General features: G+C 47.7%; 1 protein-coding gene across 10 annotated transcripts in view; it reads left to right on the forward strand.

The window, feature by feature from the left end:
- Positions 1 to 15,620, forward strand: part of BANP (BTG3 associated nuclear protein) — a 108,187-nt gene that overhangs the window by 24,826 nt on the left and 67,741 nt on the right. For 8 of the 10 annotated variants that reach the window (XM_082436917.1, XM_082436915.1, XM_082436923.1 and 5 more), the window contains 3 exons: positions 928 to 1,066; positions 4,463 to 4,554; positions 8,096 to 8,295. In XM_082436917.1, coding sequence (XP_082293043.1) covers positions 997 to 1,066; positions 4,463 to 4,554; positions 8,096 to 8,295 — 362 coding nt within the window. In that variant the 5' untranslated portion in view covers positions 928 to 996. Of the gene's footprint in view, positions 1 to 927; positions 1,067 to 3,142; positions 3,231 to 4,462; positions 4,555 to 8,095; positions 8,296 to 15,620 lie in introns of those variants that run through there. The other 2 variants (XM_082436924.1, XM_082436916.1) reach the window with 2 other exon arrangements.

The following is a 15,620-nucleotide window of genomic DNA, read 5'->3' on the forward strand; positions in this document are numbered from 1 at the left end:
GAGGCAGGCGCTGTGCTGTAGAGTTGGGTGCCCACTGTCTGCCCTCAGGGAACGTGCAGTCCAGTTGGGGAAGATAGATTACTTCTTTCATAAATATTTGTTTATAGGTAATTAAAATATAAAGTGTAGAATGATAAAAGTATTACGGTGGCATTGATTCCTGATCTCCAGGCACCCTGTTTGCAAGTACTGCATTTAGACCACTGTGTTGATAGGTCGTATTTGGAGAGACGTGGCCTCATTTCTGTTTTGGAGACGGCGTGTCTAGGTCTAATCAGAGTGTTTGAGGATCAGGAAGAAAGGAACGCACTGCGTTGCAGATGTGGTGCCATCTTGGCGGCGGCAGGGTGGTGGCGGGCAGGCCCCGGGCTGGGGCAGGGGGCTGGTGCTGGGCTCAGTCCTCCCAGGAGCCGCCGCTCTCTGCCTGCCTGAGGGGAGGGCGCTGCAAGGAGTGGGAATGGGGCGGGGGGACAGCCTTGGCGGAAGGGTCCGTTTGGGTAAAATTCGGGAGGTATGTTTTCGATGGTTTCCGGGGTGTGGTGTGTCTAGTGGATCTGAGAGCTGGCAGGGGCAGGCGAGGGACAGGACGTGTTCCGTGTGCAAGAAGGGGACCCGGGACATCTGGCTTGGGGTGATGTGTCCTAGCTGTCTTAGGAAGGTGACTTAGGACGGGGTGTGGGAGTGGACTGACGAGGTGGGGACTAGTCTTGTGCTGAAGGACAGAGGCAGTGAGAAATGTTTGGGGGCCATTTCTCAGTTCTCAAAGGGCACTAACCTTTTGGTGGTTTGGGGCAAGAGGAACCCTATATTTAAAAAACCCCCAGGCTTCTGGTGTCCTCTTGGATACAGATCGTGGCTAGCACTTCCCAGCATTTCAAGGTCACGATCGCTCATCTCCCTCTCCGCTGTCCTGGCTTTTGTTTTTAGGTGACAGAAACCCCGTGCTTCGTGAGTCTGGTTCCTGCCCGTTGACCGGCCCCTCTCCTCTCGTCCTGGATGATGTCAGAACAGGACCTGGCGGACGTGGTGCAGATCGCCGTGGAGGAGCTGAGTCCCGACCACCCAGGTACAGAGCGCGGGCGGTAGGGAGCCGGCGCTGCCCCGAGTCTGGAAAAGCCCGAAGCGCTTCCACAAGTTTCCGCTCCCTTCAGTAAAGCAAGAGAAAAAGCGGTGCGTGCCCTGTATGAAAAACCCGGACCAGAGCGCGTGAGCTCTGTCAGCCCCGTGCCCATCCCGGTGGTCCCTCCGCCTCCCCTCGGCCCACCTCTGCACCGCACGTGGCTGTCCAGCCCTGGCCCCTCTTTCTGCCCCACCCCCCGCTCCCCTGACTCCCCCTTAAAGCCCCCTGTGGTCACGTCTGGGCCTCTTCCGCTGCTGTGCACAGGCTGCCCTGTGCGTGGACACCTGCGAGGTGCTCCCTCCTTCATCCACCTCTTCCCCGGGGACGCTGTTCACATCGTTTGCACTGTTTTTCTTTTAAGTACATCCTGCTACAAAGGTCCTTGCTGCGTATTGCAGCAGATAGTTTTGTAGGGTAAGTTCCCAGAAGCAGAACCGCTGTGTATGTTCAAGTTTTGGTAAGACAGGCTTTATCCGATTATTCTGTGAGGTGACTTTCCTGCCCTTTTGCCAGGGCTGGTAATTTTCCTTAGTGACTTTAAAGGCACCCATCTACTTTGGAACTTTAACTAGATATTAGACACTTTATAAGGGAAACCCTAAATTTCAAGAACTTCATCTTGAGCTACTTCACCTATGAAATACTTTGTTAGCACTTTATTTTATAAAAGGATTTCTTAGTAAGGGTCCTCCTTTTTTTTTATATAAAGTTTAATGTGTTTTATATTTCTGTTAAGTTTGAAATAACAAGCGTACACAATTAAATCACATAGTGTTTTGGTTGTCTGGTTATTCTTTCTGGAATAGTAGAGTTGAAATGCTAACTTTTTTCCCCACAGAAAAGAGAATTTTTAGAAATCTCATAAGAAAGTGTGACGATGTCTATCTTGTATGATCTCTTTGCTGTGTTACTTGAAAAAGCTTCACTGGGAAATTAGTTATGTATGGAAGGGTGGGTAGCGCATGATTTTGGGATTGAACAAGCAGTCACAAAGAGATTGGGGCGCCCTTTCACGAATGCTATTCTTTAGTCAGTTTTTGTCATTTTGCCTCTGATTTGTTTATAAGAAGCACTATCACCTGGTAACTGGCAAGATCAAGACCTGCCAGATCCTTGAGCCAAGTCAGGGCATCTGAATGTAGCTGTTTAACCCCAGTTTTCTCTGTAAAAGTGAACCAGTTTGTTTAGGGCGAGAATGTGAAGGCTTGACCTCATTTAGCACCGCACCTCAGAAACCAGTGAACTAAAAAAAAAAGCAACACTGTCACTGTACATCACAATTTTAAAAACAACTGTTCATATTTTGGTGGGTGGATGACAGTTTCTTTAGAAAACACTCACACTGCAATGCTGTAAAAGAAAAATGTTCCAGTTATATAAATTTTAAGCATTTTTAGAACTATTAAAATTCTGACAGTTTACTTCCCAATTAAATTCTCTCTCTGTAGATTACAGTCCAAAGAAGGATTAGAGGAGTCACTTCTGATCCTGGTGGTGTTCCGTGTGGGTTCCTTAACTAACTGGGAAGTATAGCTGTGGCTGTGTAATGAACACCTACTGTGCGCGGGGCTCCCTGAGACCTTCGTAGACAGGAGGCCTGCCATCCCTGGCCCCAGAGGACTCCCCCAGCACCGGCAAGCACTGTGCTGCGTCCCACACATTTGTCCTGAGTGGGTTTAAGATGGAGATGATTTTTTCCTCATTTCTAAAACGTGAACTTTGTAAAACTTAAACGTATAGTCAAGCAAGTAGAAGAAATAAAAGTTTCCCATAATCCTAGTGATAGAACTGCTTCTAAATTGTTGGCATGTATGTCCTTCCATTTTTTTTCTGATTTCCATTTAAAATCAAAATGCTTAGGTTCTTGTGACTTTGCACGCACTCACCACACGGCTGCAGTCTCTTTGCCCATCTGCACACACATACGATTGTAAATTTCATCGGGCCTGTCATTCCAGGTGATCGTGATGGCTTTAAAATGAACATTGAGTTCTTTTGTCTAATTTTAAAAGTAATGCGTGCAGAGCGATAAAAAACAAAGTAAAAAAGGACCAAGAAGAAAGTAAACTAGCAGCCCCGCGGCCCGTAGAAAGTGAGCGCCGGAACCCAGGTGTGTGCCCCTGTCACCGCCACGGGCTGTGTCTCCTTTCCCTCATCTGCTCCACTGCCCTTTGCTTACAGCCTTGAGGTGCTTCGCTCTGCCAAGGGCTTGGAGTCTTCTTCTGTAGTTACAGGAAGCCAGCTGTGTGACCCTGGTCAAGTCGCTTAACCTCTCTGGACTGGATTTCAGCAAGTTAAAGGGATTAGACTAGCGGTTGCCGGAGTCCCCCCGTTCTCCCAGTCCTTTCTTAATTACCAGCGTCCAGTGGGAGTAGGTAGGCTTCGATGAAGGTTCTGAGAACCTGTGTTTTGCACTTGTAGCCATGGAGTTTTCCTTTTTTACCTTAATGAGAACTCATTCCCACACATTTTATGGAGGTGTTTGAGGTGTGGAGACACAGTGTACGATGCAGAGCCCTCTGGTAAGCAGGATGCTTCTGGCATCGTTGGCCCGTGGCTGGTTTCTGCAAGGTAGAGCTTTGGGTGACAACTTACCTCTGGAAACCAGCTTACTGGTCTCGCCTGGGACCCCTGACAGGTTCTCGTTAGAGTCGCAGGTCTGTTCAGCGTCTTTACATGTTAGAGTTTTGAGACGAATCACCTGGCACATACAGGTGTAAAGGCACTGGGCTTGGGACCATGTTGTGCCGGCCTTGAACTTGGGCCGAGTTGCTCATCCGTGGAGAAGCCCTGAAGACCCCTTGGAAGGTGCTGGTGGGAGGCCTTGATTTCAGCCACACTGGCCGGGGGGAACAGCTTTCCCTGTAACTTAGCGTGTTACGTTTGAGACGAGTTTGATGACCAGCACCTCAGAAAATGTAATATTCAGAGAGTGGCTTTGATTTTGGAATGAGGTGGCGGGCTGACAAGACTTTATTTTAAAGTCGGGAAGAAATCATTATTAGCGATTGGATTCTATCAGAAAAGGGTAGCTGGATAGAGCATTGAGTGAGGAGCCTGCAGTCTTGGTGTTGGGGTCAACTCAGTGGCGCATTAGCGAAAAAATTTATCCGGTATCTCAGTTTTTCTTGAGATTAGGGAGAGATCCTATTTTCTGCCTGACTGAGAATTTTAAGTTAAATCTGTAAATGTAAAATATGAAGCAGGTTGTGCCATTTCTCATTTAACCTTAAGGTGACACCTTTATACTTAAGGTGTCAGAACTGTTTACTATCTTAATATTAAACAGCTCTGTAAAACCTTTTGATTTAAAGTTTTTTTGTCTCTGCCTTTAATTTTCAGTTGTACTGGAGAATCATGTAGTGACAGACGAAGATGAACCAGCTTTGAAACGCCAGCGACTAGAGATCAATTGCCAGGACCCTTCTATAAAGGTAAAAATATTAATGTATGTTTTTGTTTGTATCTTATGTGGGGCTGCCATAACAAATTATCACAATGCGGGGTGGAGCGGGGAGCGTAAACAGAAATTTACTGTGTCACAGTCCTGGAGGCCAGAAGTCTGAAATCAGGATGTTCCCTGCAGAGGCTCTGGGGGAGGGTCCCTCCTGCCTCTTTCAGTTCCTGGGGGCCCCAGGCGTCCCTTGCCTTGTGGCCGCGTCCCTCTAGTATCTGCCTCCGTCTTCACATGGCCTCTCCTCCGTGTCTGTGTCTCTCCTTTTCTGTCTCTTATAAGGGCAGTCTCATTGGATTTAGGGCCACCCTAACCTAGGATGACCTCATCTTAACTTGATTACATTTGGAAAGATCCTGTTTCCAAGAAAGGCCACATTTGTAAGTTCTGGGGGTGAGGATGTAGACGTATCATTTCTGGGAGTCACTGTTCAACCCCCCACAAATGCATAAAGTCATGACGTTTTCCCTCGAAGAATCACATTGTTTAATTGGGATCGCTGCCACATGAGGCCCTTCCTCCTTAGACCCGTGGACCTATTGTGCACGGAGGGAAAGTGCACAATTCCTGTGGCGAATATTTTCTACTAGTGATGAAGCACTTTTGTGCCTATCGTTTATGTCACCTCAATTTTAAAGTTTGCTGTATGGGTTCTGGGAAACCACTGAGTCAGTCGTGGGTGATGGCTGGTTCTTGGGTTTGCTTGTTTGGTCTGCAGTTTGCAGAGCCACAGAGATAAACACCAGCACCTGTGAGAAGTTAGGACAGCAGTGCAGAGAACCTAAGCAACTTCTCCTGTACCCTCTGCTTCTATAGGGCTGTGGTTAGAAACATCCGGCTCACCTTTTTAACAAGGAGAAGCAGCGTGAGCGTAAAGATACGTGGGGTGGTATAAAGACACATTCAGTTAAATTTCTGTCTCATACTAATGGATAGAGGGCCGCTGCTTCAGTAACCCCACATTATGTCTTAAAATAAAATGCAGTTATAATTTTATCACAAAAGAGGCATGTGTGGTAAACAGCACAGCAGTCAGATGTGGATAAGGTGCAGTGAAAGCGGCCCCGCCTCAGCCCCGTCCCCTGGTCGGTGAGCAGGGCCTTGGGCCCCGGCTTGAACCCGGCACCTGTGTGCTCACCAGATTACCAGAGCTCTTTATTTTATTTTTTTTCACTTTAAATTGGTTAATTTAACTTAATTTTATTTTTTAATACATCTTTATTGGAGTATAATTGCTTCACAATGCTGTGTTAGTTTCTGCTTTATAACAAAGTGAATCAGCTATACATATACATATATCCCCATATCTCTTCCCTCTTGCGTCTCCCTCCCTCCCACCTCCCTACCCCACCCCTCTAGGTGGTCACAAAGCACTGAGCTGATCTCCCTGTGCTATGCAGCTGCTTCCCACTAGCTATCCATTTTACATTCGGTAGTGTATACATGTCCATGCCACTCTCGGAATTCGCCCCAGCTTCCCCCTCCCTGTGTCCTCAAGTCCATTCTCTATGTCTGTGTCTTTATTCCTGCCCTGCCACTAGGTTCATCAGAACCAGTTTTTTTTTTTAGATTCCATATATATGTGTTAGCATACGGTATTTGTTTTTCTCTTTCTGACTGACTTCACTCTGTATGCCAGACTCTAGGTCCATCCACCTCACTACAGATAACTCAATTTCATTTCCTTTTATGGCTGAGTAATATTCCATTGTATATATGTGCCACATCTTCTTTATCCATTCATCTGTCGATGGACATTTAAGTTGCTCAGAGCTCTTTAAAAGGAATAGATTTGGATGATTTTTGGTTAATATCCCTTGTATATAGAAGACTTATTTAACAGTACTATTCTCTGCCTTTCTTTGTTTTATTAATTTGTGAAGTTGTGTTATTAGTGTATAACAGTGATGTTCGTCCAAACTCCAGGCAGAATGACTTCTAATTCAGAATTAAGACAATGAGGTTTCACTGTGTTTAGGGAATTTGGGAGCCACATGGTTGATGTGTTCAAATTATAAAAAATAATGGGGTCATCGGTGATTGTATCTCAAGACTTCAGCCAGCGGCTAGTGGTTGTCACGACGTCTTAGGTCAGGGTGGGCCTCGGGCGCTGCCTCGATGTCACTCTCAGGGGATGGGCCGTCAGTGCTATGTCCCCACATGACCCTCTCACGGTCTGCCGTGCCTCCACGGCCCGTCCTCCTGCGGGGAGTCAGCGGAGGATGTGGGATTTCACCCTCTTGCATATGTGTTAGCTCTCCCGCGATGGGACTTGTCAGGGGGGTGATTGCTTGAGACACAGCAGGTTGTTGGGACAGTGTGTGGGTTTTATTTACCCCATTGCTGCCCTTACTGCCGTACAGACCAGGCAGTTAGATGTGTTTAAACTCTTCAAAAGATCAGCTCAGTCTGTTAAAAGCACTGAATAAGAGTATCCATTTTCCTCGCCTCCCGGGCCTTGATTCCAGCCGCACGGTGTGATGGACCACGTGGCTTTAGCTGTGGGGTCACCTCCCATGAGGAAGGGGAGCGGCCGCCGGAGTGGGTCAGCCGCAGCTAGTGGGCAGAGGGGCCGGCCTCCGTGCCGCCGTGCGCTGGGGTCCCGGTCTGCTCTGAATGGCCCCTGTGCCCATCTGCTCTCCGCGGTCTGTCCCCTTCCTGCTGATGTGACTGGCACTCTGGGCATTTTTCCCTTTGAAGTCAAGGGCAGAAAAGGAGAGAGAAAAGGTGAAATACGAACTCTTGACTCTTTTCGGCTGCTGCCTCCCCTGCCCCCTCACTGCTGAACTGGGCGGCTGGATGCTCCAGGGGCTTGCTCCTGGCTGGCGCCCGTGTCCCAGTATCAGCTGGCGAGGCCAGCGGGGGGAGCAGCCTGCTTCCCTCTGTGTCCCTGCCGACTCAGGGCAGGAATGGCCGCCGTGGGAGGGGGCGAGCTTCCTGTCCGGTGTTTGTCTGAGCCGTTCCTTGCCTTTGGAGCCACGCACGTCCCTGTGGTCGGCGGGACTTGGGTGGCAGCAGTGGAAGGCGAGGCTGCTCTTTCTGTGGCCACTAGGTGGCAGGCGTGCTGCTCCCACGCGCGGGAGCGTCATTGCCACATTTCACCTAGGGGGTGGGGCTCGGGGGGAGCGTAACATGAGCAGGCGGGTTTCCGGGCCGCTTTGATGTTGGATGTAATCTGTTTTCATTGTAGAATTTGACTAGTTTTATGTGTAAGTTTACTGATTAATAGAAACTTGCGTCGTAACGTCCACTTACATCTTGTGTCATACGGACTTAAGTGTAACTAAGAATCGCAACTACACAGAAGTAAGGGCCCGATTAAGTAGTCACATTGTGAGTGCACAAGGTCGAGCTTGTTTAGTGAAATGCTTCTGGCTTATAACTAAAGAGCTGAAGTGCGGGGATTGTTCTGTGGGAATAGATACAGCTGAGTCTGGGAAATAGCTGCTTGATGTTCCTTGGAATTGTCTCCTTGGAGTTCAGGATGCCCTTCCTGAAGCTTTCTTTTTTTTCACTTGCAGTCATTCCTGTATTCCATTAACCAGACAATCTGCTTGCGATTGGATAGCATTGAAGCGAAGCTGCAGGCTCTGGAGGCCACATGTAAATCACTGGAAGAGAAACTGGATCTGGTCACCAACAAGCAGCACAGCCCCATCCAGGTGCCCATGGTGGCGGGCTCTCCTCTCGGCGCCACCCAGACCTGCAACAAAGTGCGATGGTAAGAACCTCCTTCCCGGGCCCGGGCCCCTCGGCGCTTTCAGGGCGGGAGCCTAGTCAGACTGGACAGAAACACGGGGCCTCTGCGGGGCGGCTGGGGTCGTCCTCACCGTTTCTTTTTGACATAAGCCAGGCTGGTGCCTCTCTTCTTTGGAACTGGCCCACTGGAGCTTTGAAGCTGTACGTTCGTTTCTTCTCTTTTTTTTCTGTTCCATCTGGCTAGTCTTGAGAGATTTTTTTCTTCATAGGTAGCTTTTTATACATTTCACTTGAGTATATCAAACTTTGCATTCATGTCTGTAGTTTTTATTGTGCCTGTATTTTGTTTTTCTATCTAGAGCCTAGCTGTAGTGACGTGTAGTAGTTCAGGTGCCGTTTGAATCGAAGCTTCTGGAGAGTGTGGGCCGATGGGAAGGGTGTGTCTGTCTCTGCCCTGTTTGCCTGTCCTTGGTCCGGGGCACCGTCAGGGGCTCTGCTGAGATGAGCGGAAGCTCAGGTCGTGGGCGGCTCCTTCCATCAGCCCCGTTGGGGTTTTTATCCTTGCCCACGGCGGGCTACGAGGAAGTCTCACTGTGACGGTGGCAACACTTGTCTTTGCGCTTGACGAGAGCGCGGGGCTTTTACCGAGGGTCTTGTCGCGGCTCTCTGGGCCGACTGCTGCCTCTCTCCCGTGTGTCTGCGGAGGAGGGCGGTGGGGCTCAGAGGAGGGGAGCCACGGCCAGGCTGCTGCCCGTCTGCAGGTCCGCCCGCGTGTGCCCCGGGGCCCGTGGGCTTGAGGAGGGTGCTTGAGTACGTGCCTCGTGTCAAGGTGGCTGCCTGTCCTGGTCTGCCTGGACAGCCGCGGATGACGCCTGCAGCGTGGGCCTCCGTTACTCTCAGAAGTGTCCTGGGCTGTTGGAGACCCTGCGTGGCCCCGAAAGCTGCTCTCCAGCCGGGGTGGGGGACCCCAGGGGTCTCTGTCCCCAAAGGGAAGGCCTGTTGGTCCGTGGTGATTCACCCTGTGTTTATACCTTGTCCTGACGGGTCAGCCGTATCTTTTCTCCCAGGGAACATTTGTGGAGCGTGTCCTGTCTGCAGGCAGTGAGGCTCAGACCTACCAGGACCAGTACCTTTTTTTTTTTTTTTAAAAAGAAGCTGGTTGTCCATTTATTTATTTATTTATTTATTTGGTTGTGCTGGGTCTTAGTTGCAGCAGGCGGGCTCCTTAGTTGTGGCATGCAAACTCTTAGTTGCGGCATGCAAACTCTTAGTTGCGGCATGCATGTGGGATCTAGTTCCCTGACCAGGGATCGAGCCCTGGCCCCCTGCATTGGGAGCGCAGAGTATTAACCACTGCGCCACCAGGGAAGTCCCAGCCAGTGCTTTTTTTAAAGAATAAATTTTTTGTAATGCCCTCATACCCTAAAATGCAATGTTTAGAAAATATAATTAAAAACCTAATGTAATGTCTTAATTAATGTAAGGAGAAATAAAAGGATGGTCATGTGTAATAAAATAACATATATTTTGATATGGAAAAGGCTGGGGGAACTACATAAGGAGTTAGTGAATAGGACCCAACCTCCCATGTTAGAGCTGGCAACTGGGAGGGCTGTCACCCTGGGACTCAGATACCAGTTGGTGGTAGAATATTGCAAAATGAGCAGTTCTTGATGAAGTTTCACATAAATCAAAGTGTAGTTTTTTCTAGACTCAAACAATAGTGAAATTCCGGGAAAATTCACCTTATATTGAAACTATCCAAAAATACTTTGTGTATGAGTGTAGAATGGAGTAAGATTCCGGGCTCAGAGAGTGAGAAGCATGTTGTTCACTCACGTGAACGGGGCCTTTGAGATCTGTGTGGGAAAGGTTTCTGTCGGGGAGGCTGTCTCATGCCTGGAAGGCTGTCAGCCTCCTTGGCTCTGCCCGCTAAACCCGTGGGGTCTCAGGTATAACCAAGTGCGCCCCCGGCCCCCGCCCTCGAGGACCGTTGCTCTGAGAGGTGAGGCGAGAGTGAGACAGGCTTCCTGCCCTGAGTAAGGACGGCTCTCCTGGAGGTGTGTCACTTTGTCGGGAAGAGGCCAGGACCCAGGGGCGTGCCGCTCAAACTCCACCGTCGGTGGTTTGTGGCCGTTCCATGAGGTCGGGCGACGAGGACGAGTCCTCGGGGCTGCAGGTGGCTCTGCAGCTGTGCTTGGACCCCGAGGCCGCTCGTTTGGGGCTTCCCTGGGTGTCAGGGCCTCGGCGGGCAGGTTGCCCTCGTTTGACACCATGGGGTGATGGGGCTGAGTCACAGAGTTGTACTGTTTCCAGTCTGCCCGTCTTCAGAAGGAGGATGGGGGAGAAGGGCAGGTCTGCAGGGGCCACCAGCCCTGGCCTCTCCTGCACGCCCGTGACGGACCTGCCATGGCCACGCCCGGCCTGCTGCTGAGCGCGGCCTGACTCGCGGGCCATGTCCCGCCTGACGATGGCGCTGCTGGCCGCCTGGGGGAAGGCACTTCCAGACTGAAGGGAGGCCCCTTCTCTCTCCAGCATTCCGGTGAGGGCGGGGCTCGTGGGGGCGTGTTAGCGACTCTCCCGGTCAGGAACCCCAGAGTGCTTTCCTCCGCTGGGGAGAAGCTGTCATCGTGGAGAGACCTCCGTGTGCATTGACAAATGGTGAGATCAGAGTAAAGTTTCCTAATACACACTCAGATGTATAATCTAGTTAATCCAACTCAGTTAGCTTTTCTGGTTTTAAAGGGTCGTATTGTGACATAAAATCAACCCATTATAGAATACACTTATTGTATGTTGGCAGCAGATTTATTACTATCGTTAATAAAACCATTACTTATACAAGTTAATGTTAGATTAATAGAAGGAAAGGTCATTCCTTCGCTTTCTTAGATATAGTTTAGAATAGGTTGTTTATGAATGATTTTCAAAGAGGATACTAAATCTGGCATTTCCCTCCATGAATGTTCTAAAAATGAGAAATAAAAATTGCCAGTAATTGTAAGCTGTTAACAAGAAAATTTGGGGAGAAGTAAAGGTCAAGAATTCAATCCTAGTATATCAATGAAAAAAGTGTATATTTAAATTAGAAAATGACTAATTTATAAACACATAAGTAAATGAGAAATGTGTGTCTTAAGTGTGGGTTGTAGAACACAGAAAAGGAAGTCTCCAAAAAACAATGAAAAATTGGTTAACATTCTGAGTAATAAAGTACTTCTACAAGTACTTTGTACCTCAGATACTTAAAATAACAGTTAGAAGCATATAAACCCCAGATTATTTTATATCCGGATCATGTGCTTTAAAAAATAACTTAAGATTCCTTAGGCCACTTGGCACTGGCTGTGAGTGTTGTTGGGAAGTCTGTCATCTCCCAGGACAAACGAGGACGACCCTGAGGGGCTTGTCGGCTGTGACGAGGACCCTGGATGGTGGGTGAGCTGTCGTCCACTGCAGCGTCCCTGACCCCTCCACTCGGAGAGGCCGCACCTGGCCCAGAGCAGCCCTGCAGCTGTGGGACGCACCAAAATCCACTCGCCTGTGGGTTATTTCTAATTAAAACTGGCCTGGACTAGACTTTGCTATCAGCTCTGAGAATTATTTATTTATTCTCTTGAATTCCCAGAGCACAGGAGGCAGTGGACTGCTGCCAACCCTATTTGGCATTTTGGATCCAGATTTTTCAGATTCTACGCCTGAATGAGATCCTTTAAATAAATTCAAGAAAAAAGAAGAGAAAGAAAGAAAGAAAACCTTTTTCTTTGATGCTAAAGCTTAATCATTGTAATAAACATGTTTGTAAGGTTACTTGGATGGGGTTTCATTCAGCAATGGTGTTCTACTTGGGAAAAAGAAAAATGGACTTGAATTCTTTTAGGTGGGTGCTTTTTTTCCTCCTTGTAAGTGTGCCGTAAATTGGGATTTTGCCTCATTGTGATCCTAGGTGTAGCGACGTGAGGTTTCAACCCTAAAGCTGTGTCGCGCTGGCATTGGAAGGGGCAGGCGCCGAAGCTTTCTGTGACGAGCTGCACAACTCAGTACCTGGCAGCTCACCCTTTACGTGCCCTCGTGAGCATTTCAGGAACGGCCTCCATTGAATTGTGTGGCATGACGGGATCAAGTGTGTGGACAGGGACGTTTATATGATTAATGTAAAACCCTGTTTTCTGAGCTTCTTTGAGGCCAGGCACAGCCACTTGAAGGACGGGCAGTAGGTAGGACCAAGCTGAGCCTGGGGTGCAGGTCCACCTGGGTTGCTGTCCTGGTAGATGCCCTCTGGGAGGCCAGTGCGAGTGCCCATGTGCAGGGTGGGGACCCAGGGAGCTGTCCCTGCTGCCCAGCGGGGTCCTGTGGAGCCAGATTACTGAGAGTGATTCAAAGCCAGCTGGTTCAGGTTTGTTCGTTTTCATGAACTGAACATACTGATTAACTAGAAAAATGCTTGTGTTTCTTTTATTTATTTATTTTTATTTTTGGCTGAGTTGGGTCTTCGTTGCAGGGCGCGGGCTTTCTCCGGTTGCAGCGAGCAGGGTCTACTCTTTGTTGCGGTGCGCGGGCCTCTCATTGCGGCGGCCTCTCCCGTTGCAGAGCACCGGCTCTAGGCATGCGGGCTTCAGTCGTTGTGGCTCGCGGGCTCTTGAGCGCAGGCTCAGTAGTTGTGGCGCACGGGCTTAGTCGCTCCGCGGCATGTGGGATCTTCCCAGACCAGGGCTCGAACCCGTGTCCCCTGCATTGGCAGGCAGACTCTTAAGCACTGCGCCACCAGGGAAACCCTGTGTTTCTTTTAAAATCAATTGATTTTTATTCTTTTTTTGTTTTTTATATATATATATATATATATATATTTTTTTTTTTTTTTTTTAATATTTATTTATTTTTCTAGTCTTAGTTGTGGCGTGCAGGCTCTTCATTGCGGCATGCGGGGGCTTCTCTCTAGTTGTGGCACACAGGCTCCAGAGCGCGTGGGCTCAGTAGTTGTGGTGCGTGGGCTCTCTAATTGTGGCGCATGGGCTCCAGAGCATGCGGGCTCAGTAGTTGCCCTGCAGCATGTGGGATCTTAGTTCCCCAACCAGGGATCAAACCCACGTCCCCTACATTGGAAGGCAGATTCTTAACCACTGGACCACCAGGGAAGTCCCTCTTTTCTTTATTTTTTAATGTACAAATGGTTTATTTATTGAGATATTATTGACATATAACAAATTTTTAGATTTAAAAGCTTAAACATTTCTTTTAAAGCTTCAGTGTGTTCCTATAATTTTAAAACAATTGTAATGAATCAGAGGCTTCTTTTTTTCCCCCCTTAATATTTATTTATTTATTTATTTATTTTGGCTGCGCCGGGTCTTAGTTGCAGCACACGGGTCTTCGTTGAGGCATGTGGGATCTTTTAGTTGCGGCACGAGGGCTCTTAGTTGCAGCATGTGGGCTTCTTAGTCGTGGCATGCGGGCTTCTTCGTTGCGGCATGTGGACTCTTAGTTGTGGCATGCACGTGGGATCTAGTTCCCCGACCAGGGATCAAACCCAGGCCCCCTGCATTGGGAGCGCGGAGTCTTACCCATTGGACCACCAGCAAAGTCCCGAGAGGCTTCTTTTAATACTTAAAACTGAAAAAAAAAAAAAAAGTGATTTCTTTTAAAGTTTTTCTTTCAGAGAGATGTGTCATGTAAGATGAAAGTTTACATGTAAGGAGAAAGTTTTCTTCTTTCTTTTCCTCTAAGCTGGTTATTCACCCACAGAGAATTGAACTATTTGATCAAAAAATTATTTAAGTTATTAAATTATTTAAATTCCCTCTAATATGCTGATTGCTGATTCTTTGTTTTATTTCCCAGAGGGTCTTTAAAAAAAAAGAATGTTGATGGATGTTTGTGGAAAGGCTGTTCTGGTTTTTTTGAGCCCTCATGGCTCCTGGGTAGAGAGGGGCCTCCTCCTGGGCGTCTCGGTTCTGGCAGTGCAGCCCCAGGGTCTCCGGGTGGTCATATCGTTCAGAGTTTAAGGTCAAAAGTACAGCATTTCATAGGCTTTGGACTGTGACAGGATAGGGTTGTTTGAATTGTGAAGAAATGGTTTGGTTTTAGCCATGAGGGATTTGTTTCATCCTTTCCTTATCGAATTTTGAATTTTGCGATTTCCGTTTAATTTTGTGTACATATGACTTCTTTTCCTGACTGGTGTTGGTTACCTTTCACAGCTGCACACTTCTGGTGGCCTAATCCTGATACCCTGTACATGTCAGGGCTACCGATCAAAGAAAACATACAGTTTACATACATACCATTTAGGGGATTGTTAACCTCATGACTACAGATTAGAGATACAGTCTAATCACCGAAGCAGATGTAGTCAAAAGTTTTAATAGATCATGCACATGCTCATAATTTGGAGTACTGCTCTAGTTTTAGGAGAACTCATGCCTCATGACTGGGGTTGTGTTGACTCTGAAGACCCACTTGGAGAGAACTGCCATCCTAACACCTCTGAGTCTTCTGACCCGTGCGCAAGGTACAGCTCTCCGTATTCGTAGGTCTTCAGTCCCTCTCAGCAGTGTCTTATTGGAGAGAACTGCCATCCTGACACCTCTGAGTCTTCTGACCCGTGCGCAAGGTACAGCTCTCCATATTCGTAGGTCTTCAGTCCCTCTCAGCAGTGTCTTACAGTTTTCATTGTAAATCTCTTACATGCATTTGTTAAATTTATCTCTAAGTACTTCACACTTTTAGATGCTCTGATACATGGTATTGTGTTTTAAATTTTAACTTCTGTGTGTTCATTGGTAGTATATAGAAATACAGTAGACTTTTCTCTGCTGACCTTTATCCTGAATTATTTCTAAATTCACTTGTTTTAGTAGCTTTTCAGTAGGGTTTTAAAAAAGTTTTACTTCCTCTCAAAGTTCTGTACCTTTTCTTACTTTGCTGCACTGGCTAGGATCTCCATTTCAGTGTATACTTTTTAAAAAATATTTTTACCTTATTTCTGGTCTTTGAGTGAAAGCATCCAACCTTTCACCCTTAAGTGTGACGTTAGCTGTAAATTTTTCATAGCTGCTCTTTATCTGGTTGAAGAATTTCCCTTAGATTCCTTATTTTGTGAGAGTTTTTGTCCTGAGCAGGCATTGAATTTTTACATGCTTTTTATGTACCTACTTGAGATGCCATTTGGTTTTTCTTCTTTTTTTTTTTTTTTAATTAATTAATTAATTAATTTATGGCTGTGTTGGGTCTTCGTTTCTGTGCTAGGGCTTTCTCTAGTTGTGGCAAGCGGGGGCCACTCTTCATTGCGGTGCGCGGGCCTCTCACTATCGCGGCCTCTCTTGTTGCGGAGCACAGGCTCCAGACGCA

The sequence above is a fragment of the Balaenoptera physalus genome, assembly GCF_965194825.1.
Source record: "Balaenoptera physalus genome assembly, chromosome: 19".
NCBI classification, from domain to species: domain Eukaryota; kingdom Metazoa; phylum Chordata; class Mammalia; order Artiodactyla; family Balaenopteridae; genus Balaenoptera; species Balaenoptera physalus.